Source organism: Anoplophora glabripennis, unplaced genomic scaffold (assembly GCF_000390285.2).
Source record: "Anoplophora glabripennis isolate ALB-LARVAE unplaced genomic scaffold, Agla_2.0 scaffold67, whole genome shotgun sequence".
Classification (NCBI taxonomy): Eukaryota; Metazoa; Arthropoda; class Insecta; order Coleoptera; family Cerambycidae; genus Anoplophora; species Anoplophora glabripennis.
In genome coordinates, this window is record NW_019416806.1 from 347,473 (window position 1) to 373,720 (window position 26,248).

The 26,248-nt window shown below is 30.7% G+C and overlaps 2 protein-coding genes across 2 annotated transcripts in view; one reads left to right on the top strand and one right to left on the bottom strand.

Moving 5' to 3' along the window:
* Positions 1–2,009: 2,009 nt before the first annotated feature.
* On the bottom strand, positions 2,010–22,848 carry LOC111691942. The gene is made up of 2 exons (XM_023455488.1): positions 22,719–22,848; positions 2,010–2,332 (listed from the first exon to the last, which is right to left on the bottom strand). Exons 1-2 carry the CDS (start codon positions 22,846–22,848, stop codon positions 2,010–2,012), a joined length of 453 nt encoding a protein of 150 aa, XP_023311256.1.
* Positions 22,849–23,486: 638 nt separating this feature from the next.
* The window catches only part of LOC108903164 (cadherin-89D), a 159,067-nt gene continuing 156,305 nt past the window's right edge, over positions 23,487–26,248 (top strand). The window contains exon 1 of the mRNA XM_018705253.1: positions 23,487–23,721. The gene's annotated coding sequence lies outside the window, so the exon portion shown is untranslated. The remainder of the gene's footprint in view (positions 23,722–26,248) is intronic.

Genomic DNA, 26,248 nt, shown 5'->3' on the forward strand with positions numbered 1-26,248 from the left:
AGCCGCGATACAACTAGAGGTTTCTCAGTCAACTGTGTGGCGTACTTTGCACGCCGACTTAAGAAAACCATTCCATTTCCAACCAGTGCAGGGTTTACTACCAGAGGACCCACCAAGAAGATTGGCATTTTGCCACTGGCTATTAGAAGTGGTACAAAATGACGAACAGTTTTTAAAACATATATTGTGGACTGATGAAGCCATATTTACCAGAAGAGGTGTGGTAAATTACCATAACTTACATGTTTGGGCTCACGAAAATCCACACGCTAATCGTGCGCATGATTTTCAACATGAATTTCATGTAAATATCTGGAGTGGCTTAATTAATAATGTCGTTTGTGGACCGCACATTCTGCCCAATCGGTTAAATTCCTTATTATTTTTTAATTTTTTAAATGATCATTTTAATGTGTTACTGGAAGAAGTACCACTTAACATTAGGCAAGAAATGTGGATACAACTGGATGGGGCTCCAGCTCACTACGGAAGAGTAGTTAGAGAGTGGCTGAACACTAATTTTCCGCGTCGTTGGATTGGTCGATTAGGTCATATTGCTTGGCCTCCCAGGTCGCCCGACTTGAATCCCTTGGATTTTTATTTTTGGGGTACTATAAAAGATAAAGTCTACGCGACACCAGTCCAAACAAGGGAGGAACTTATCATTCGCATCCAACAAGCCTGCATTGAAATGAGGAATGATCGCAACCAAATATTTAGAGCAACATCAGCATTAGTTCGGCGATGTAGGAAGTGTGTAGAGGTTGAAGGATCTCATTTTGAACACTTACTCTAAGCTTTATTAGTAATTATCTTCAGGTCTGTATTATTACTTGTCATTTATTGTTTACATATTTAGATTTAATTATTTGCGTTAGTAATATTCTTTTATTATGTCTGTAGCGTTTTTTTAATGTTTAGGGTGGATTTAAAATCATAAAGTAAATTTAAAAAATACATGTTATTTGTTTTAAGAGCTTACTTAACTTTTACGATTTTAAAAATTTTCGAAATGGTAAAATGTATGTATGAACCATTTAACCAACTTTAAAACCTTAAAACAACTTGATCCTCTACCTTCTGTATCGATCTCCGCTACTGATCCAAATTCGACTCATGTTTAAAAACATTGCAATTTTAGTACAATTTATTGCATTTTTAACGAATTTTGTCCAAGAATAAAATTTAAGCGAAACAGGCAAAATTAACATGTTTACGGATATGCTTATTTATCTCGAAAACGGTTGTTTTCTCGAACAAAATTGAAAAGCAAAAAAACCTTCTAAATTAAACTAGCCACCCAATTTGCTAACTGGAAGATGTCAGAGGCGTACTAAGAAAAAGTTTGGGGGGGATAAAGAAGCCCTAACCTCCAAAAACGTATCACCCTGTAGATTTTAAAAATCTTTAAAATGCTTGAAATGATGTCCTTATAGGAAGTATTAACCACACCAAATTTTAAATTGATATTTTGAAAAGTGAGCGAGATATTTTAATTAATAGAAAAAAATAAATAAACTTTGACCCCCTGTAGCTCCGCTACTGATCGAGATCGGACTCATGTTTATATAAACTTTTTTGCTTAAAATGATAAGATCTATCACCCATTTCAGTTTGTGCCTTAAAACCTGAATCACCCTATATATATATATAAATACGAACTTTAAAAAAAGCATATTTCGAAAAATGTTTTTTTAATCGCATTTTTTATTAACAATTTATTCTTTTTAAAACTAATTACGTCATTCGATTTCTCGGAAAATTTTACCACAATTTTGATATAAATACGTTATGTTTTCTTTAACAAATAATGAGGATGTAAAGGTTTAAAGTTGATAAAATCCCAATTCGCACTAGTGTGACCTTTAAAGTGGCCCACACCAAGTGTGACCTTTGATAACAATAAAATGAAACGTCTGCTGAAAATTGATGAGAAGAAGCATCGTCAGTTTTTCGTTCTAGCACTAGAAAACGAAATTAATACTTGTACGATTTATTAGGCACTACCTTTACCGTCGTTTCGCATCCTCGTACACCTTGTACGCCCCGAAGGGCTTATTATTGTGAAAATTGTTAGCCGCAGCGTATCCGTATATGCCCCTGGCCCCGCCATGAAGGGGCACATACCGCCCGTACTGAGATAACAGGAGCGCGACGTATGGATTTATGGGAAGCAGTTCGGGATGGTTGGGGGCTGCGGGCTTGGGAGACAGTCCTAAAGATGCACCCAATAGCAGGGCGGCCAGCAGGGGATTTCCATCGATGACGGCATGCAAGTCGATTTTCGGAAGTTGCGGATGCTCTAATAATGGGATATTCGAGGGGACGTAGCCTGGAACAGAGGAAATGTGATGTGACGGCAGATAAAGCTGGATATTGGTGAAACTTTATTTTATAAGGGACGGAGTATTATAAAAAATAACGGAAAATAGATAAATGTGGTTTGTGAGTTTATTCTTAATCAGTTTGCTACGACAGTAACTTCTTCAGAACATTGGACTTTCCTTACTTCCGGGTATTAAAAGAAAAAAGAAACTGCTGTTAGTCGACTAAGTAAACTATAAAAAAATTTAATTGGTAGTGGGGATATATTTCTCATATAAGAAAATACAAATGGCTACTATGTCAAAAAGGCCTCTAGCAACTGTGGATAGAAATAAGTTTAGTCAAATCGTATTGGAACAAACTTTATAACAATTATTCTTTTATTTGAGAAACTATTTTCCAATTTTAATACCGTCTAGTGGCTAAATGAAGCAACTTTGAATAAAGATAAGTTTAATTAAATTGTCTTATGACGTTTAGAATCTGTAGTAGTTCTATGTATACGGAATAAGAAATACTCAGTATAAAACCACAATTTATATTTCATAAATTACTTGATGTTATGATAACACATGAAAAAAAAAAAATAGTCCAAACCCGTGTAGCATTTCCGAAGGAACACGATCCTGCAGTCAATGTTAATAACTTCTTGATGAATTTCACAGAAATGTGAAATTTTTTATGAAGAAAATCAGTTTTGACCCATATTTGGGCGTTTTCACCCAAAAATTTCACTTTTCTCCGAAATTCATCGGTAAATCATGAATTTTAAGTTCAGGATCGTGTTCAGCGCATCAAATTCCTTTGGAAATGATATGTGGGTCTCTTGGGTTTGGATTTTTTTTGTGTGCTTGTAGGTATGTAATTTTAGATGCATTTATGAGTAGCATATTTTAACATAAATATAAATTTGTAAAGCTTTATGTACTCTGGTATCTGTAGTCGTGTCACATTAAAATAGGCAAGCATCTCGAAAAAAAAAACAATGGAATCGACAACTAGTAGGCACATAATTCCATCCCCAGATCTGCCAAACCTGTACCGATGTTAAAAATTTATTATTAGTTTATGTTGTCGAAAATACTGAAAGCTACAAAGCCTAATCTGAAACAATTGGACATATTTTCGACGATTTTGATTTTATCAATTGAAGTATCTTTGTTATCCTCTAATACGCAGAGACAATATACAGGGTGTCAAAAAGGTCAAGCCATAGACTTAGACTTCGACTTAGACTTAGACTTAGACTTAGACTTAGACTTAGCCATAGACTTCTGACATCAAAATAAGATGGTTCAGACTTGATACAAAAATGCTTGCTTTAAAAGATAAAGGACATTTAAATAGAACTTCAAAATTGGTTTTCGTAATAACTGATAATTTTCCAGATAATAACTTCCCGTTTGACGCAGATGTTACTTACTCTATTGCAATAATTGTTAAAGAGTTTATAGAGATTCGTGTACTCCGAAAAACAAATTAAAAACGAAGTTGCCATGATACCTTATCCTCCTCAACTTTTTTGTAGGTGTCTTTTGAAATTTTTCGCAATTTTATTTTTTCTTATTATTATTATTATTATTTTTTTCATTTAAGCGAATGAAGGATTGACTTTCTTTTTTGGACAGCCTGTGTATTGTTCTAAAGAAGACAATTAGAAACATTGAAACGTCTATTGCTTCAAAATAAGATGTGCAATTGGCAACCAGAGAAAGTTAAAATAAAACGTACAATATTTACATATATATAACTACTTACCATAATTTTGTGGTTGCTGATTGGAATTGTACGCATCTGGAATCTGTACAATCGGAGTTATATATTCGTATAATATTTTGCCGCTGGAGGTTTGGAGATCTTGATTATTTTCTTTTTGCGTAAAGGAGTCCTTTGAATAAACCAAACAGCATTTCAGAGATAATAAAAAAATTGCCTGAAAACAAAATAATTTCACTTTATAGACACATAAAAATAAATCCAAAAAAAAATAGAATATTCTGAGTACCTTTTTCATTGCACTTTGGTAGAGAAAATGAACCCAAGTTACGTTTGTTAGGAGGTTTTGTGTAGGTAGGGTAGGATGTCCATTAAAAGAGACAATGCAGATTATCTTCCTGCGACCTAAGTAAAAAACGATGTCTTATTGTGACAAGATGGCGTAATAAAGGAACATTTCTTTATACTTTCGCTTTTATTTTACACGTAATCATTTCGTACATGAAAGTTCTACACATCTGAAAGCACAACGTGAAAGTTTGTTTTGTAAGAAAAATTTTATCTTTACGGAACAGTTTTATTTATGCGGAAAACAAAATATTATACAGGGTGTCCCATTTAAGACGAATATAGCTCTATAGCTCTGATAATATCAATAATGCAACAAAGTGTATCAAATAAAAGTCGTACCTAATAAATTCTTATTTTCGGTGAGGGGAGCTGGAGAACCGCAATATAAAAAAACTTATTTCACTTTGTAAAAGTAACAATAATAATAACAAACAAAATGGTTTTCTACTACCTAGTAACAAAAAATTTGATAACATGAAAATAAAAAATATAAAAAAACAAAAATATTTTAAAATAGAAAAACCATTTCTCCTCCCCTATCGTTATCTTTTGACCAGGTAGGCCAACCAAAAGAGCGAAAAAAGAGGCTGTTTTTACACTTAAATATTACATCAAATTTCATGTATTTCCTTTTGAAAAATACTTAGTAAATGAAAACCCAAGTGATTTCCCCAGCAAAATCGTGAACAATTTTTTTAAACAATAAAAACTGCAAAAAAATGACATTTTTTTGTTTTTTTTATAATATCAGGAAAAATAATTATGGAATCGTCTTTCTCTTAATAGGACTTTTGTAGAGAATAAAAAAACCTATAAAATGATTTTTTGCGAGACCCGATCGGTTAATTTTTTACATAGAAAATAAAGAAAAACCTCTAAAATAAACCTTTTTTAAAAATTCATAACTCCGTCAAGTTTGAGTCCTCCGTTCACTCCTTCCCCCACTACAGCTACTAGACTGTGGCTCGAGCGACTTTCGATCGTTTCGGGCGACTTTCAAGGGTATTTTTAGCATATTTCCCATCACCCAGGCTAAAATCCGAGATATACAAATTGGAGATTTTTTCGTCTACTTTCAAATGCCATTTTCAGAATTTAAATCGGACCATTTTTGATAAATCGCCAAAAGCCAAAAAAATTTAATTATTGTTTTGCAGTTTTTATTGTTTAAAAAATATTGTTCTCGACTTTCCTGGGAAAATCACTTGGGTTTTCATTCACTAAATATTTCTGCAATGGTCTTCTGCTGACGTAGTACCGTTAAACAATATGTCATCAGAGTCTGAGGATGAAGATTCTTTTCGGTATTTACTCATGTTCTGTCTTTATTACTTTTATCCAGATATTTTTTTTATAACTTTTCAATTTGTTTTCTTTCTCATATGTAGGTATTTTATGATCATTAGAACTCCCGTAATTTTCTATCTGACACAGTTTACGCTGAATTTACGAATGGTATAGGTGAACTATCTGCAAATGCTCTTCCAAGTAGAATATTTTCTTCGAAATTTCGAAATTATATACGTGGACAGTTTATACAAAGTCTAGAGGGCCCTAGTTGTGCGTTGTCATTTTGAGAAACTGATATTGTGACTTTAGGATTTAAGTGAACTCCATCAGATGGACCTGGCTTTGGATAATTTTAAATGTTCTGTAACGGATAACAACAGCTCATGTTAGGGTCATTTCTCCTTCAGTGTACTGGTCCATCTATTATTTGACAAGAGAGAGGGACGAATAAATTCTATATATAGAGGTTTTATGTTATAATAATAAAATAAGATCTCATTCATTTACCTACAAAAACTTAGATAAAATTATCTAAATTGCTTTCAACTTTGTTCACAAATTATAATAACAAATTTAAAGGGTCACTAAAAACAAAACTTGCAAAAGTACTGACGTTTTGATAATTACAATAACAAATCATGACTAGGTACTTTAACAATTTGCTTCTTTAGAACTTGTTTATGTTTTTATCTCTACTGGTCCATCCATTCTCCTGATCCAAATACCCTTACTTTATCCTATAAGTTAGTTTTTTCAAATATAACACCCTATATGTTATTGTGTTTTTTGATTTCTCGTTCAATTTAAGACCTACTCTGGAAAACAGATATTGGGCCTAAAACGTACCTACCATGCCGTTATTTGAAGTTTTTTTCTTAATGGACACCAAATCAAAAAATTTAAATACCTCGAAGCCCAATAACAAACTTTGGTTTTCACCAGCACTACTTACCAGATATCTTCGTAAAATGTTTCATAGAAACTCTAGAATCCTTGAAAAATTGGACACGAAATTTAATGTTTGATTAATAACTCAAGAAACATTGAAGATAAAGCTTTCAAACTAGGCACTCCGCTCGTAGTAGTTGCATGAACATTTGATAAAAAACGAATAAGTGGCGTAAAAATTAAGAAAAGTTTGAGCGATTTCAACTATGAAATTATGTGTTAAATTTGCATCGTTCAAAGTTAAAAATAAAAAGAAACTCACAACAAGAATTATCAATATCTAGAGAGAGTTATAATAACACAGGCCGAAAAAATTTTACGAAAGTCCAGAACCAGAGACCGGATCTAGTGTACCCGAAGGATTTTGGTGCGCTGATTACGAATCCGAGCTCAGAATTGGTCCGCCACCCTAGGTTCTCGATATATTCTAACCTCAAAGTGGAAAAATCGCGGTTTTTCGCTATATTCGGGGTCAGATTACACCAAAACCCTTCAGGTACACTAGATCCGGTCTCTGGTTCTGAAAATTGTCGGCCTCTGTGTAATTATTGTATTCAAGTATTAATTCCATTTTGCTCTAACAGCCTTATTACCAAATTGCCATTTCTACTGTTGATAGTGATGTTACCTAAAATGTGAACGGCCTACAAACTCATGTAAGCCTATGAGCAATACAACCCTCATGTTCTTTCATACTTTGAACAACATACGCAACGTATATAAATAGCAACTTTAAGTCATGTTCTGAAATAGGTATTATTCCATATATTTTCTGAGAAATACGGCACACATATTTGATGATAAACCAATATACATTACCATGCGTCTGCATTCCAGAAATTACTACTAATAAATAACAGCTAAATAATATTTGTTTTAAAAGCTGGCGTTTATTTTTTTTCAGATAATTGATCTCCTCTGTACCTCTGTTGTATTGTGGTTTAGTTTTCATAACAGAGAATATAAAATAGTTTTTAATTTCGGAAATTTTTGTAAACAAAAGGATTTTTCGGTTGGAGGAAAATGCAAATATGTAATTTTTATTTGGAAACTTAATGTATATCTACATATATTTTTTAACATGTAGTTTGCAATCTAAATATAATATTTACTGGAATAAGGCAAATAAATAAAACAAGAGGCGTCTGTTTAGCTCAGCGTTTATCCAAAAAGAGTCTTTCATAGATTTCCTTATGTTACATTTTTACTGCTATCAATGTACCCCATTGGAAATGTATGGACCAAGCTCGATATAGATAAATAAACAGAAAACTAGACTAAACACTAAATTTAATATTCAGCAATATTATATAGAATATTCTTTATTTGATTCGACGACTAAATGAAATAATAGTTTTCAACCTCAGTTTCTGAATCGGTTGTAGTACATATCTTTAAAAGAAGAAAACAGTAAATCATAAAATTACTAAAGAAATCTAATGACTTAATCTGGAATATAATTTCACACATATTTAAAATTCTATGTATATTTGTATATTTTCAGTTATACGGAGTTAGATGAAGTAAATGGACCAGTACATTTAGTTTTTACTACCATTCAGTTTATGTATGATTTCCAAAGGATCAACACCAAACGAATAAATGAATCAAATTATCAGGCACTTTAAATGCTGAATATTGAAAATACAGGTTTCCTACGTTCTTTATTACTGGCAATTATACAAAACAGTATTTCGGAGCTATTATCACCATCTATTACTTGGATCAGCATTTTGTACTAACTGATACTTGTTCGCTAGAGTGTGCTGTATCTCTCTTAGCTTAGTTAAGGCACTACAAAACAGATGGCAGCTGCCATTACATAACGACTTATATTTATGCCAGGAATGTTAAAAGATCTCTTTGATTTTCTGTGATCCTAATCAAAAAAGGTTTTGAAATATCATCTAGTTGCATGACATTTGTTTATACCAAAGGCTTTAAATAATTTTCTATTCTTTATGTTTCTTCTCTCTCCTAAACAATATACTTATCATTGCCAAATAAATAAACATATTAAGTAGTTAATTGTCTTCAAATTTTGGGAATAAAAATATTTAAAATTTCTCTAGCAATAAATAAAAGTATACCTACCTAATATTTAATATGTAATACAACATACCTGATATGTATCATATAATTAATATCTATCTATTGAGATGCTATTTTTGCCTGATTACAAGGGCTTCTAAAACAACGTCTTTAGTATGGCATTAGCTTTAAATGTATACAAGCCTTTCGATTGCAATTATACTTATTGTTAGTTAGAATGGTTTATAGAAAATATGTACATAATATATCTAAAATTACTCAGACGTATACAACTGAAGTTATGAAGATTCCTAAACACATGGAATGTAGACATCTCCTCTTTTGTATTCTGTTATCCTAATCAGAAAAGGTTTTGAAATATCATCTGTTCAGGTCTCGAATAAATTGGGTGAAGAGAGGAGAGAGAGAGAGAGAGAGGAGAGAGAACTAGTGAATTGAATTCATTTAAGAGAAAATGTGAGCTTGAACATCTATGTATTGGGTATTTGACTATTTGATAAATACAAGACAAATTTTGAAAAAAGAGTTTTTTGTGCAGGGTGTACGGGAAGGTCATGTCAAAAATGAAGGGGTATACAGGAGAGTTCAAAATAATTGTAGTACATACCTATCGTGCTTCGATGTGGAGTTATTCGCCTTCAAGGAAAGAAGCTTGAAAACAAATTCCAATTATAACTTCTAAATCGTTACTATGACAACAATGAAATTTGGGCAATTAAAGTAACTCATAGTAATATTTATTTCCAAGTTTAAACTGATATTCAATATGCCTGGGTTATGCAGGAGCAGACGAAATTATCGATTTAAATTTATACATCTTTGACAGCGTTGCTAAATTTGGCATTTTTCTTTCATAGTTCGATTCTTCTCTCACTTTGCTAAAAGAAAGGTATACCATATATCAACCGATATCTTGGGCCGTTTTTGAGAAAATCGAATTTTATTAACAACATACATGTATTGTATCAAAAATGCGATATTAACATTTTTGCAAAAAACTTGGAAATTGAGATGACTGTCAACAAGTATGTATAATTCAGGTTAGATATTTGCCATAAATCATTTTGACACAATGTGTTGATTCAATATAAAGGAGGATTTTAGCTATGAAGAATTTGCAGATATTCATCTAATGTACGAACCTGCAGAATGTAATGCTTCTATGCTTCTGAAGCTGTTCGGATTTACGCCAACCGCTTTCCAAATAGAATATAATTTGTATATTTGAAGTGACGAAAACCCCCATTCAGATAAAACACTAACAAAAATTTATCATTAATACATGGATGGGAATAATTTATTGGAAAGTACTTAATGGAACACATATCATTGATGACGCTTTAAATGGGGATAAATACCTACATTTACTACAAGAACACCTTAACCCGTTATTGGAAGAGGTCCCTTTAAATATTTGGAATAACATATGGGCACCCCATTTTAGCAGTTCAGTAAGGAAGGGCTTATTTAAATACCACATTTCCCGATTTATGGATCGGTTTAGGTAGTCCTTTTCCGTGGCTGCCTCGGTGTCCCGATCTTAATTCTCTCGATTTTTGTCTTTGGAGCCATCTTAAAAGTCTTGTTTATCAAACTCTTATAAAAAGTTGGGAAAAATTATTAAACCGCATAAATACATACGCCGACATCACTAGAACACCTGTTATTTTGATTACATACAGCAGAGGTGTTTTAGTAATTTCAAAAAATGCATTGAAGTTCAAGGTGCACATATTGAACATCTTACTTAATAGTTCTTTTTCTTTTAATTCTATACAAAAAAAGATTTTTACAAAAATGTTTAGTGTCATATTTTTGATACAATAAATGGATGTTTTTAATAAAATGCGATTTTCTCAAAAACGGTAGTAGATGGTACGGTATGCCTTTTTTTTAACAAAGTGAGACAGGAATCGAACTACGAAAGAAAAATGTCAAATTTGGCAACACTGTCAAATATGTATAAATTTAAATGGATAATTTTGTTTGATCCAGACATATTGAGTATCAGTTTAAACTTGGAAATGAACATTATGAGGTACCTACTACAACTATTTTGAGCTCCCCTGTACACCCCTTCATTTTTGACATGACCTTTCCGGACACCCTGTATACAAAATTCAGTGCGTTATAAAAAGTCCCGTTAAATGTAGTTCTGTGAAATATTTTTTAATATCAGACTAAAATAGTTTTAGTTTACTTCTTACTTAGTACAGGTCTTTATTTATTTTAGTGAAACATATTTCTTGAATGTGTCTGAAAGTGATATACATGATGTTACTTTTTTGCTGCTTCGCCCTTTGCACACAGTCTCGGCTACATACTCTCCGTAGTTGTAATGAATTTTCACAATCTTCACTCGCTCATCTGTTGTCCATTTTCCCTAACCGCAATGTGTTTACTACAACAGGTAGCCCTGCGCGATGCTGCCAATTCTTCGGAATGAAATTGGCGCACAATTCAAATCACTTTTGGGATACACTTTATAAACATATAAAACTTTCATGTATTTGTTTAGATTTTATAACTAACTATACAGTATTTTTTGTCTTCAAATATCACTCTGCTCTCTACTCTCCTACTGTCTACCACAGCACAATGATGACATTTATATTAAATATTTCACTATACTATCTAAAAACAAGTATCAATAAGTTTTGATGCATTATTTGTATCATCAGGAGAAAAGAAATACACACGGTTATGAATAGAATGATGCAGTCATATAGAACAAGAAAAGCAGTGTCTTCCATATAGATAAGTTGATCTAAATTATTATTTTGAGGAACACAGTGTATAGGTAATAATATTTTGTATGTATAAAATTTGACCTATTATAATCAAATTTTTTAACCTCTGTAAAAACTGTGATACAAGTATTGTTTAAACATTTGATAAAAATATACTAACAGAAAATTATATTTTCCTATTATCATTATGTTGCAATAAATAATATGTATTTCACTACATGATGTTTATGGACGAATATCTTAAACCTATTATGTAATAAAATGTGTAATATGCATACAATAAAATTTGGAATTTGAATGCTTTCCTAGAGAAAACGAAATTTTATTAGCGAATGTATACCCATCAAAGGTATAAAAGTATATACATTAAATAAGTGGCTACCTATATTTTGCAACTTGTTAGCGTAATCGCATTTTGTATTTTGTACACATTATTATGGTTTCTTGGTACTTTGATGTAGGTTTCTATCTTCCACGTAATTGTTTGCATCAATAAAGTGAAGGTAAAGACACTTGTTTTGCTATTGATACAATTACCTTTAAACACTTTCATTGTAGGTATCATAAAACCCCTTACATATCTATAAATTACATAATAGTTATGAAATTGTTGCTAACAAGGCAGGTAATCATTCTGTGCATCGTAAGGTAATAAGTATTTTAATATATGTATATATAATATAGCTCAGTCTTAACATAAAGTATATTAATTTATTGATGACTTTATGGTTGCCAACCAATTACAGGCCAGTTCAGAAACGCTAATTACATGTGTATGTTGTCTTGTAAAATATGCGTAAGCAGTGGTGTTTATAAAATTTTGCCATAGGGGAAGGTTAAAAAGTTCAGAACACTTATCATGTTACCATTACCCTCGCTTTTTGACTATTTCATTATTTACATAACAGCCAATCAATGTCATTTCCTGATCCACTTTGGACTACTCCTGATGTACCTACTATACTAATAAAACTAAAATCTACTGAAGTTTTATCGCTGATAAAACTACATATTATTGAAATATTATATCATATGAAACTGATTTTATTAATGAAATATTCTTCTCAAACGAGATAATCCCGTGTATTTTTGTTCTTTTTATTTAATATGACACCTACTCAAAAAAATCGAAGAACACTTTGCTAACAGAACAGCAGTCTCCAGACCTTGTGATGTTATAGGTACAGGAAAAATTACGAAAATGATTTATCATGATCGGGATTTGCCCCCCAAAATTTGCCCCTTAGGTACACCATTGCACATCAACTAACAAAACCATAATACCAACCAAAAATATCATGCTGTACATATTCACGATGCCCTACTTACATCAATGACATCCAAATACATTAAATGCCAATATGTAAACAATATCTTTAAAAAAAAGCAATACAAAAAATTCGTCTTGTAGAAAGTGAAAGGTAAGATTTTCAGCGCTGTTAACACAAGTAATAATCACTCTGTTGCCAATAATGCTAATGCTATAAAAATAATAAAACTTACATTAATTTCTATATGTTTAAACTGTTAGGTTACATAAAATGTGTAGCAATAATAATTAATCTCTATCAGGCAAATAAATCTTTTTAGAGGAAAATATTGCTTTCACTGTGTGATGACACTACGGCATGTATTTGTTGCGTAATGTTTATAATAATCTAAACTGGAAATACCTTAATTAATTTCTTAGTGACATAATGTTAGTTCCGGATTTTTGCAACAGGATCACATTATATCTTGTATCAAGATAATATGTGAAGTCCGTTACATATCTCAGTTGTAAAATCACCGTTTAGTACAAATTTGTATTAACCAACTGCATTTTGTGTAATTTGTGTATTTTTTCGATTTCATTTTCACAATCAAAGAAGTAATGGGGCAATTCTACAATAGACACCATTTCCTATCAAGATGTAGTTTTATTGCGTTTTAACCTTCGATAATCGATTTTGCTAACCGATTTTGCATTCGCTTCTATTTATTTGTCTTTAAATAGATAAAAATAAAGGCGTATTCAGTATTCAGTAACAAAAATACCTCTCGGTTGATTATTCTTAGTTAATCCTTTTCATTTGAATATGCAACTATATTTATAATAATTTAACGCTATCTACAGCAGGACATGACAGAAATATGTGACGGTGCTATATGTAACGACAACCACATTGTCGAAATTGTTGATAAAAAATAAGCTTACTATTTATTTATTTGCCTACCTAAACCACATTTAAATAACAGAAATCGGTTGTACAATTCTAGCTTGAAAACATCTTTCAACATTGCAAGTGTGCTTGATTTATGTATCTGGAAATGTTTGTACGGTTTGGTTAGTTACTAAACTCTTAGTCCATAATTGAGCAAGTAAAAGCAATACGTTTTAAAAATAGGTGTTTTAGCTAATACCTTTCCAATACTGTACTGTATTTCTTGTAGACAATGTTATGATAATATTTAACATCTAAAGTCCAAATGTTACCGTTTTGAAATGCCTTTAAACTTTTGTGGGAGGAAAAAATTGATGCACTAATCTCATCATTTCTATATGTATAACAAAACATTTGCAGGTACGGGGTCCGCTCAGAAACTACAGATTTTTTTTTAATTATTTGCTAATGGAGATATTTAGTGATTGTCGTAGTTAGTAGCATTGCGTTGTGCATAACCTTCTATGTAACCACATGTTCCTGGATCGTTGATACTTCATTTAGTTTTCGTGATATTTTTATTTGAGTGCAACGTGTTTGAGTGTTAGTGATGATTTTTGAAATGTGCTACTTTCTGGAACAACGAACGATACGACGTCAAATTTTGCGTGAAACTGGAGGAATGAAATGAACATGCATCGAGTTGCAACAAAACTTGTTCCTCGTTTGATGACCGAACAATAGAAAGAAAATCACGTGGACGTTTGTCAGCAACTCCTCTAAAAATCCAGTGACAATGAAACACTCATTCAATGGGTCATAACAGCAGACGAAAGCTACGGTTACGACATTGAGACAAAAGTTCAATCATCACAATGGATTGGCTGGCAAAGGATCTCTACGCCCCAAGAAAGCACGTCAGTTTCTATCTAATGTCAAAGTGATGCTTACTGTTTTTTCGACTTTAATGGAATTTGCGTACCCTGAATTCTTTCCTCAAGGTGAAACAGTGAACAGTCTGTAGTATCAAGGCGTTTTATAATGGTTACGTGAAAAAATTCGCTAAAAAAAGACCAGAGTGGCGAGACAACTCATGATTGTTGCACCATGATAATGTGCCCGCACACTCAGCTTTGTCAATTCGTCAATTTTGTGCAAAAATCAGATTACTGTCCTCCCTCACCCTCCTTACTCGCCAGACCTAGCTCCTTACGATTTTTTCCGAATTAAAGGCCGTTTACGACTTTTGGTGACATCAAAGCAAATTTATCACATACTTTAAAGGCCATTTCATATGAAGCTATCCAGGACTGCTTCGCGAAATGGAAATACCTCTGGTAAAAGTGTGTGAATAGGGTAGGGTAGTACTTTGAAGGAGATAAGTACCAATAATGTATAAAATTAATAACAAAGTATAAGAAAATAATGTTGGGTTGTTTTCTGAACAGACTATAACAAATACAGGGGAAAACCTTTCCTGAATTAATAATAGATTTATCTGAATATATTTTAATTAAGATATCCTAATCCTTATACGAGTATAAACGTTCTTTTCTCGCCATGATGTTTTAACTAGAAGGTATTTTAATCAGTCACGATTATATATAACAACCTTATAGGTACGCACGCAAGATAAATCATACTTTTACACAAATACACCCTGTATTTAAATGAAGGAGCATACAGCTATCAGATAAATAGACGTAGTTCATGGTTACTTCACTTAGAAGTTATCGGGTGTTTATGTTGTTGAAAAAACATCCATAAATATGCGAACATCTCGACGTGCCTTATGACATATTTGCGTAGAATAAAAAAAATAATTCCCAAACACTCCCTAAGAATCCCAAAATTTACACGGCATTGAATATTTTGGAAATTCTATAAGTTCGGTTAGTTTCCAAGAAAAAATATCTCTTCCATTGTGAAACGAATAATTTTCAACTATTACTATTTTTTAGTTTAAAATCAGCTTATTACATACGATAAGCAATTATGTCCTAAAGAGTATTTAATCCGATTATCATATTTTACTCTCAAGATTATATGGTTGGTTTGTGCTCATTTACTTAAATACGCCCTATATAAGTTTTTTATAATCTAAATATAATAATTATATCATCATATAAACTAAATAAATAATTAAAACCTTTACGGAAGAAATTCAATATTACGAATTTTAACACAGATTTAAAAAAAATGTATTTTGATTCAAGATGTTTTCTGTTTTTTTAATAAATTTACGCATATGTATGTAAAATCTATATCTTTTAATTAAACCAAATCTAACTTAACCCAACCTAATCTAGTATTAGTCAGTAGTTCTTTTTTTTTTCAAAATACTTGAATATTTGTGGAAACTGTACTAATGGTTAATAATATTCTAATATTTCTATAGGTACTTGAAAATATTTATTCAACATATGATTGTAATAACGTATACCCAAATTCTATTTATAATAACCTAAATTTAATTCATCCGAATTTTTAGAAAAAAAAATTGAATTTATTTGATTTAGCCCTAATGGGCGAAATTAAGAGAGTAAGAGCCTTCAAAAGAAATATTACTCAACCCCCAATGTCATTTAAATATTTTGGGGTGATGCTTACCCTTGCTTGGGAGTGAAAGTGGCGGAGTCAAAAATACCAGCAAAGAATGTCCCCCTTTAATCTAAAATCGACGGGTCTGAGCGTTTTTCTACAATCTTGACGCAGTTCCTGAAAATGGCTCTGTTTCGTTTTCATTTGGCCACCCTGTATTAACACCGTTATCATTTTCTAGTATTAAAGAATCGAATTTATATAACCTGTAAAAAAATTATTCAAGCAATAATTTCCTCATCGTTTTATTGTATTTAAAAAAGATGCACATATTTTTCTTTTATAACATAATATGCCATGTTGCACTGGTTAAAAACCTAGAATGTAAAAATCAGCATATTCACCAAGGAACTTACACGCAATCGTGTACTAGTTCGATTTATTCTCGAAGGAACAAATTAGTGATAATTATTGATAGGAAATATATAATTATACGAAATGGAAAGCTTGATAGTATTTTTGAAATAGCTTCCTTCTTTGTATTAAATTAAAACAATTCTTGCTCTAATAGATATGGGTGTGTTATATAATTATACATTTATTATTAGTGGTAGATTATCCGCTGCGAGTTATTTAATCAGGATTCGTCATAACATAATCAAAGTTTTCTAAAAGACAACGTTAAAAACATCATCCACAATAATTTTGTTGAAATTTGATTCAAATAAGCGGGAACTTTTACCATGATATGAAGATATGTACTTATAATGCTGTCATAGCGTTTGGAGTTTCACTGATGGGTGTCTTTTAGGGATACAGGTTTTTGTTTTTTGTCAATTGAAAACTGTCAAGAACTTCCTAACTCTGAAGCTACTGAGTAAATTTTGTTGAAATTGGACATATTGGTAACTAGTTTGAGGAAAGTATACTATACCAAGTTTTTGAGTATGTAATTATTATTCAAAAACTGTAGGTGTTTCACATTTCATCTTTGGAAAGTTTTAGGTATTGAGCCTCTAGGACTCGTTTTAGAAAAAAATATTTCCCTAGTGTTATTTTATTTGAACTAGAAGCATCATAGTTTCGTTATATCGAAATATTCATATTTTTATAGATTTAGATTCCGTATTTTTTAAAAAACGTCTCAAAGATTGCTCAAGACATTTATTTCTCTACAAATTATTTGTAGCGAAAAAATGTACAACACATTTTTAGTTTTATGTCCATAAAGAATGTGGTTTAATAAAATTGATAAACTTTTGACAAGTTTGTCTGTAATGATATATACAAGTATATTTTCATTAGAGTTTACTCTCTTTATAGTTTCAAAGTAACAGAAATGTAAATTTCCTCCGTTTAGATCTAGGTAATAACTGTTTCTACTGACATGATACGGACATAAAAGCTGAAATGTATATACTTTAACTAATTTATACAGATTTTCTTGTATAATCGTCTTTATATTTTAAACAATTTAATTATCTACCGACAATAATTTGTTTATTTAATAAAAACTAAATAATATATTTTTAGTGCCATGACGATTGTCAGTTAAGATCACTAAAAATTTTGTAATACATAAAATTTATGTTCGTTGTTGTTCTTTAAACTCTAATTTATAGACCAGAAACAGATAAATGCATCATCTACCTTACCTACATAAAACCACAACAAGGAGATGTTTTATTCATCTTATTCACGATAATACGGTACATCTTGTAAATTTAAAATATTATCATAATTAATAAAGGAATGTGATATATTAGGCACACTACTTTCGCATCTACCTAAATACCTACTTTTACTCTTCAGACTATAGCAAATTCACACATGTTGTTTATCTGAGATAATCTGACACCAACGCTTTTTTATGGTTACTTCTTTCTTAGACCATTAGGTGTGTGTATTATTATTTATAGCGCGCACCTAATTTTTAAAGAAAACTGTTTTAGAAAAAGGTTTCACCAAAATATTTGAAACATGCAAAGTCAAAATTTTTAAAATAGATGCCCATACATATCGTTATTTTTCAAAATATTATCTTGTCTAATAAGTGCCACCAATAATATACAAATATACAATCTTTAAACTCCTTGCCACTTCTGTGGAGTTTCTATATTATTTCTTCTTTAATATTGAATAATAATAATTAATTCATTAATTGAATCTAAATTGTGCTTAATTAAGAAGCGATGACTTGGAGTCGACTTCAGTATAAATTTTATATCATCTGCATGTAATAGATATTTGCAATTAGATGTTTAATAATATAATCAATGAAGAGTATAAAATTTATGAAACTAAGATAGAACCCTGAGTTGCTCCTGATTAGAATCTGTTAGACTTAAACCCCATTCGTACGCATAGTTGTCGATTTAAAGAATGATAATCTAATATATTGATTAGTGAGTCTAGAAAACCATATTGTTCAAGTTTTAAAGATATAATAATATAATTAATCCTGCTGAAAGCTTTTGAAAAGTCAGTATAGATTTCAATATTAAACGACCGGTAATAAAACAACACAGAGCTTCAGAAATTATACACTGAAAGAAATGAGCGTATTAAACTGTTTATCTAGAATAATGTGTATAGCGCATATTAAAACATTTATAACCAATATACAAGATACTCCTTATTCAATGAGTTTATGTTCCAATTGTATAGTAGGGAAGATTTGTTGTATAAAGACCAGCATCCGAAATTGTATATAACAATTATATTAACAGAATTATTCGTTCTTATACCGAATATGTTTCCGTTTTTAACGTGTAAAACGCGTCTTATAATGGTTAAGTGATCGTCACCTCTCGGTGCATAAATCGGTTATGATCGTAAAATTTCCGACAGTCCGCTGTGCATCGACTTACGACTATTACACGTCTAGTTTCATGAAAATGGGCAGTATAGGCACATGTTTTGTGGGATACATGATCATATCGCGTTGTGTGAAATGGAAAATTATTATGTAAGTATCTAACTGTTTTATGGCTTGCAATTGTTTTGTTTTTTCAAATGTAAATCTTGTCTAAATCTTAAAAATTATTATTTTGTAGGTCCTATTAGAAATCGCTGATGTTAAGTTTTACATAAGATGGAGGAACAGAAGGTTAACGCGGTGACAAAGAAGAGCATGGGTATAAAGTCAATCAATCAGAGGAAATAAAATTAGATCGAAAGAAGCTCAACCTTTCAGGGGATGCTTCATTCTTAAGGTGGAAGAGTTATAGTGTAAATTTTCATGTAATACAAGAAAATGCGGGTGCATCGTTGCTAAGAAAATAAACTGGACAGTTTTGGGAGCGATTTGTCATCATTTTAATGCTTAAAAGTATGTTTTATGTATGTTTACATTAGAACCTTAGCTTGTAATTACAGTTATCCAATAAAATTTCTGAAAACTTAGTGACATATGTTTTTAACTCATACAGAGTATGCAACAGTTTAATACATTTATTTTTATAAAACTTATAACCAGTACTAGATGTTCTAATAACGATATGGAACACTTTAATAACAGTTATTGCTATTATTTCGTAAAGGGTATAAAAAACGTTGTATACTAGTTATACAATAATTTAATAAAGAATAAGGTTTATAGTCACTATACAACTGTGCTAGCAATACGCGTTTTGTATCCAATATTCACCTGTTTAACTGTCACATATAGTATACAATGGTCTTATAATGGCATATAGAATTCTAATAAAGAATAAAACGCATTTCTTTCAGTGTACTTTGCAGATAATGGGAGATATGCACATAGTTCCAAAAACTTTGCCAAATTATTTAGAATTGCCATAGCTTCAGATATCATTTCGATTACCTCTTTTCAATGCAATATAAACTCTAGATTTTTCCCAAATATTTAGAACAGTTAGAAATTTCAAAAATAAAAGGAATAGGATGGAATAATCAAAATACTGGGATATCCATCCGGCTCATCCGTCGCATTAGGTTTAAGTTTTTTATTGTCAACATACTTTTTTTAACTAATGATATTGGTAGCCTTATTTTTATTCAGTTTGTTGTTAATAGTGGGAAATTAGAGGCCAAATTTCAAAGAAAAACACCAAATTTTCTCAATTGTCGACGTTTCGTCACTTATCGTGACATCCTCAGGACACTATAAAATTTAATAATTTCAAAATTACATCACAATTTATAAATAACAAACTTAACATTAAAATATTAAAAAAGTGTGTCTAAAACATTACAATAAAATGAATACAGCAATATCTATATAAACATGAAAAAAAATTACAAATACAGACAAACTAACAATGTTTATATGTCACAAATTTAAAAACAAAAGTATTAAAATTACATAAACAAAATGTTTTTATACTTTTTTAAATTATTTATTAAAATATCAGTGAAGAAATACATATTATCTGCGTTAAGGTAGTCAGATAAGAACCATAAAATTTGGACCTGAACTGAAATTCCAGATGCCATATCAGTGATTTGGTGTACAAAGAAATATATCGGCATATTCTTTGGGACCTGTAAATAAAATACCTCGTTAGAAAGGTTGGAGGTATTTTACCAAAGATAAAATATTTAAAACCATCTTAAGATATTGAATATTGAAAACTGTATACATCTCTTTAGCGTATAATCTCAACTGTCGTATAGGATTGGTTGGAGTGGTGTACATCATAGTCATCTAGATAATTTGCATTACAGAAACAGATTTTAAAAAGCATTTTTGAAAAACCGTACAATTTCTCATCTAATGTTTTAGGTAAACAAACAAGCATGATGACAGAACTGTTTTGCTTTTGCCTAGAAGTAACAGAATTGATAAAAAATAAAAAATGTACCTATTGACGCCACATCAACATAAATAAAATAAAGGTAAAATGGTGGCATAGTTCTAGCTTGTTCTGAAACAAACAATAGATCAACGATATGTAGATTATACTGCTCCTAGGCTATATGTGATAGTTCTATCTTACGTTGTAGGCATGATGACAGTAACCAAGAATCACTAAAATTATGTATTTTTCTAATGAAATATTATTCATGGATTATAAAAAACGTATTTATTTTTATATTATGAGCGAAATAGATAATATTTTTGATAAAATAAAAATACAAAATACAGCAAACCGCCATGATAGATTGAACACCAATCAGAGCGAATTACGTCACATGTAAATGTCATTTTATGTCATTTGTACTTCGACAATATCCACAGTATTTATCTTCGTTTAAATATTTTGTGTTTCCCAACTATCAGTTCTTTAGTTTTGTGTTGCCAAAACCATAATCAGGAAACGTAAGGTACTTGAAAAGTTTCTAAAAGAAGGAAAGAAAGTAAAGTTCAACAACTGCGAGTTAATAAAATATCAAAAGAACTATGTTTGTGATCAAAAGTTTATCCATGCATAAATTGGTGTTGAAATACAAAGAACAGTCCTGCGACACATTTTTGAAAAAACTCGTATTGACTGACGAAGATGACATGAAAGTTGAAGAATATACGAGACCAACATCAAAGCTGTTTTTGGCATGAGTTAAGATATGGGATAGTGACGGCCTCACAAGCGTTTGAATGTCAATATTTTTCTACTAAACCTTTTATTTTCTACAAAAATAAGATATTTTTTGGAAATAGTAAATACTTCCGAACATCGTAGAACAGCTTTTCAAAATCTGTCATCATGCCTTTACCTACAATAAACAATTTTTGAAACTAGATTGAAAAAAAATATATTAGAGACAGATAAACAAGGTTTTGGAGATATAGCATAATAATTAATTCATGTAATAAGAAATGATACACTTGTGATTGACAAATAAATAAATACATTTAGAAACAAAATAATAGATGTAACATCAATAAATTTACATCCCACTTATATATGACTATGTTTGTCATGGTATTTAACGTATTATCCCAATCGTGTTAATAGTTTTAAAATTTAATCTCTATTACTTCTAATATCTTCTTATTGCATGTATTTCTTATTTTGGATGTCTTTTTTGACTATATTGTAAGGCTATATCATAAACAAGCAACGCTATATGTTGCTTCCGTGCTTATTCAAATTTTCTTATGTTTTTCTTGTAAACTATTATTGTCCAAGACGAAATCAGACATTATCAATATTTATACATATTTGTCGTCGTTATCGAGAAAAATAATTTGACGGTGCTGTTAAAGTTCTCAATGTGCTATTTACGAAAGACTAGAACTTATTAGGGTTGGCTTTCATTAGACTTGTATTTGGAATTTGGATTGGATTGGATCGGATGGACTGGACTAGATTTTTTGGATTTGGATTTTATTGGTTGGCTTTCTTTTCAATGGTCAATGTATATAAGGGCTGTTCCAGAACTTTTTTATCAATATTTTTTTGGTATCCATCTTTGCTAGAAATTAGATATATCTTTAAATATGGAATAGATAAGTTGATGCCAGATATTCCTTGCTTTCCTTTGCTTATAGGTATCCTGCTGATGACTCTTAAATTATTTTGTTCATTTCCACTGAACTCTGAATGTTAGAGATGTAGTTCCTCGTCCAATTGTCCTAGGGGTATCATCGGTATATTAATGTGTTGACGATTTCTTAGACACAGCGTTCATGTACCTATGTGTGTGTTGGCTTTCTTTAAACGCTGCTCCCTAGGGTGATATTTGAACTGTTGTTTTGGATTGGGAGTTACTGATTTCACTCTATTGCTCTTTAAGGCTTCCATGTAGATGATTTCCAGGTTCATTTTACAACCATTTTCTATAAATAAGAAAAAAATACAAAAATATTTTGATAATCTTTAGGAACTGTTTAATTAATTAAAAGCCTCTAATTCACTAGCACTTCTTCAACAATAATAAAACAACAATAATTCATTTAGTGTCTATGGATTAATGGACATTCTAAGCATTCCGCTCTTACATAAAACTAAATGTGAGATTTTAGAATTTCAATTAATTTGTATTAACATTTCATTGACGCAATTAAAGAAACGTAAATTGGTTCCTGTAAGCGCATGTGGTGGAATAGAATTACTATACTTAACAAAATTACCTCAGTCCCTTTTGTAAAAATTATGGTGAATTGACTGACAGCGTTAAAATAAGAATATAACAATTCTGGCGGTAGTTATTCTCTCCTTCCTCATGCAAATCAGGTAAAACTAAAAACAGTTTAAATTGCGTTCTGCATGTAGATATTCCTAGCGTGTGGCACAAACGTAACAAAAAATACCTCGAAAAGCACGATCCGCGATGCTTTTCAGTAGGCAAAGCAGTAAGTACGAGCGGTAACCACTCTTTCTAACTCTCACCGAGCTATCAACTTCTTGCGAATAGATCAAGACAGCGAATGCATTCACTTGTTTCTTGAATACCACGTGCTTCAGGTGTTTTGCCGGTTATACGATCGTAGTAGTTGGTGCATTGAACTATACGGTGCGTTTCTTGTTCTAAACAAATGCGTAAACGGACAAAAGGCAATGCAAAGAAATTACATTGTTTTGTTAAATTTAATTTCAATTAGCTAATATTTGACCCGGAAAGTGTTTCACATTTGGTGACAGTGAGGTTGTGAAAAATTTGTTGTGTTTGGAAATCTATCCTAAGGAATGATAAAGGTATTATTTACTAATTTTATGTCCGGGTAATATTTTAAAGTTATAAGACAAATTTTATTTTGAGAAAAAAACATCTTTTATTCAACCTCGATTATCTATAGTGAATTTATTTTGGTAATAAACTAAAAATAATATAAAATATACTGCCTATACTGCAAACCTACTGTTCTTTCTAATTCTCGTTCAAATATGAACTGATTTGTTTTCCACTTCAGTGATCAATCATATCAATATCTAAAAAATATCCTGAATATTTCTTATTTTTAATTAATAATTTTATACAGGGTATTAAAAAAGATAAATATTTATAAAGATAAAGATTAATAACTTGTATAAAGCAGGCCCCAAATGATGCGGTTAAACATAAATATGTTAAGTATTTGTAGATTATTTGGCCAAAATCTGTGGTAGAGTCCAATAAAAACTTTCCAATCTAAAGTACCGAAATTTGAAATTTTAGCTATATAAATCAGGTTTCAGGCGTCACTATGTTCCTGTTCTGAATAAATAAGAATAACCTTGTACGAAGCAGCTGTTTTTAGTAGTTTTTATGTTTCTTTAAAACGAATTTAAATTTAATAAATAATGTTGAGAGCAACAAGTAATATATTTTCTGTAGTTGTAGACTTATAGCTATTTAATGTAATTTTAAACCCGACATTTTCCGCACTTTAAAATGGTTCAAATGTATTTTGAGAGAAGGTGAGCAGATAGTAAAAATTATTTTGTTATAAGTACCTATTTGTTGAAACATAATGGTTCTATAATTTCCTCAGACATAGATGTCATCTTCTGAAGTCAATTATTTTAATCCAGTCAATTTGGAATTTTCGGAAAAAGTAGTACAAGCTTTTAATTTGAGTAGACCTCAAGAGTAGGCAAAAAGTCAGAAAACACATGGTGGTTCTTCAAAAGAGATTTAAACCAGATTTCCTAAAACTCACCCTCACCATATTGGTCATTAGTGTGTTGTATTTTCTTACTTTCTGAATTTTAATTTGTCAATTTCATAAAAAAAAAACGATTATGATAATTTATTACTATGGTGTAAGTGCTTGGCTAATAACAGATTCTGTAACCTATTATAAATATTTTAATTATACAATAAATGACAATATTTAAAATCAATAAAAAAAAAGAAAAATGACACGTTATAATAGCATAACATGCTTTCCTCCTTTATATGTCAATTTCTAGACCAAATTTTAAAATATTATTAATTTTCAAGTTGATAGTTAATAATAATTAACAGTTAAAGTGTTATATTATGTTTACCTTGTTATATACGTAAGGCATACTTTGTATGTATCGATATGCACCATCCACACAATAAGGCATTCGTTTACGTCTGACAAATAAATATGTTTGGCAAATCTATGGTATTTTAGGCCATTTAGTCGTCCACACTGTGCTGCTGTTTATATTCATTATTATCTTGTTTACCTTCTTTAGTCCATTGTTTTTTTATTACTATGTGTTTTACTAATGAATAATGTACATTTTTTTAAATTGTTCCATTCTGCAAAGCTATTTCCATAGGTTTTGCAATTATACACGTCTCAAGATGTATACGTATACTAATAGAAATTTGTCCTAAGGAATATGAGTAATAAAATATTTCCCATTTGTTTTAAACATTATGTTACGTTGTATTGTTTATGTTGCTTATTAAAAATGGGACACGGCTTAAAGACATATTGCTGACGTTAAAATAGGGTATAGCTAAAGATATTTTAATCAAATGTTGCTACCTTAAGGGTGTCAAAGCTAAAAATATTACACTAATCAAGATGAAAATTTCAGTGGGTATATTTTTTAAGGCAAGAAATATAGTATTCGTTTTGTGTCTACTGGTACATGATGCTAGTTGCACCTTATTGGTGGAGCAAATATAGTAGAGGACCCTGTTTGTTAGCTGTTCATCGAATATTGAAAATTATGACCAACAAATATGAACATTAATAACTAACTTTAAGTAAAAATAATATTGTGGTTAAAAGTCAGTCTGCATCTTAATTTAAAGCTTGTGACAAATTAATCTTCCTGATTAAAGTACAGTAAGAGAAAATTTTGTTTTCTTGAAAATTATTTAGTTTTTTGACATTAATTTACACACACTATACATTTTATAATAAGATGCAAGTCGTATTTTTTTGTTTAGTTCAATAATTCGCTTTTGCAAAATTTGCATGCATTAAAATAAAACAAAATAAAAAATCTAGGATCTTTCGCCGGTATAAATATTTGGTGCAAGTAATAATATTACAAAGACATAGAGATTGTTCTGTAGGGATTATGCAATAACTGATAGCAATGCCGCATATTCCCCAAAAGCAGAACTTGTTAAGAGGTTCCTATTTAACCCTCTATTTAATAGTTATTGAGTTGTATATATAATAATTCTTTCTGTAATTTATATAACAATACTATCTAACAATACGCAAAATTATTATGAGATAATGAAACATAAAAAAAAACATGAAACAAAATTAATATAAATGTATAGTAATAGTTAAATTTGCTAAAC

Bases quoted from the DNA above. Each gene is read 5' to 3' on its own strand.
- LOC111691942 (XM_023455488.1), bottom strand. From the start codon at position 22,848: ATGAACCTGGAAATCATCTACATGGAAGCCTTAAAGAGCAATAGAGTG. The intron at 2,333-22,718 runs GTACATGAACGC...CCTCTGTTCCAG, and splicing joins GAAAGCCAACACACACATAG to GCTACGTCCCCTCGAATATC.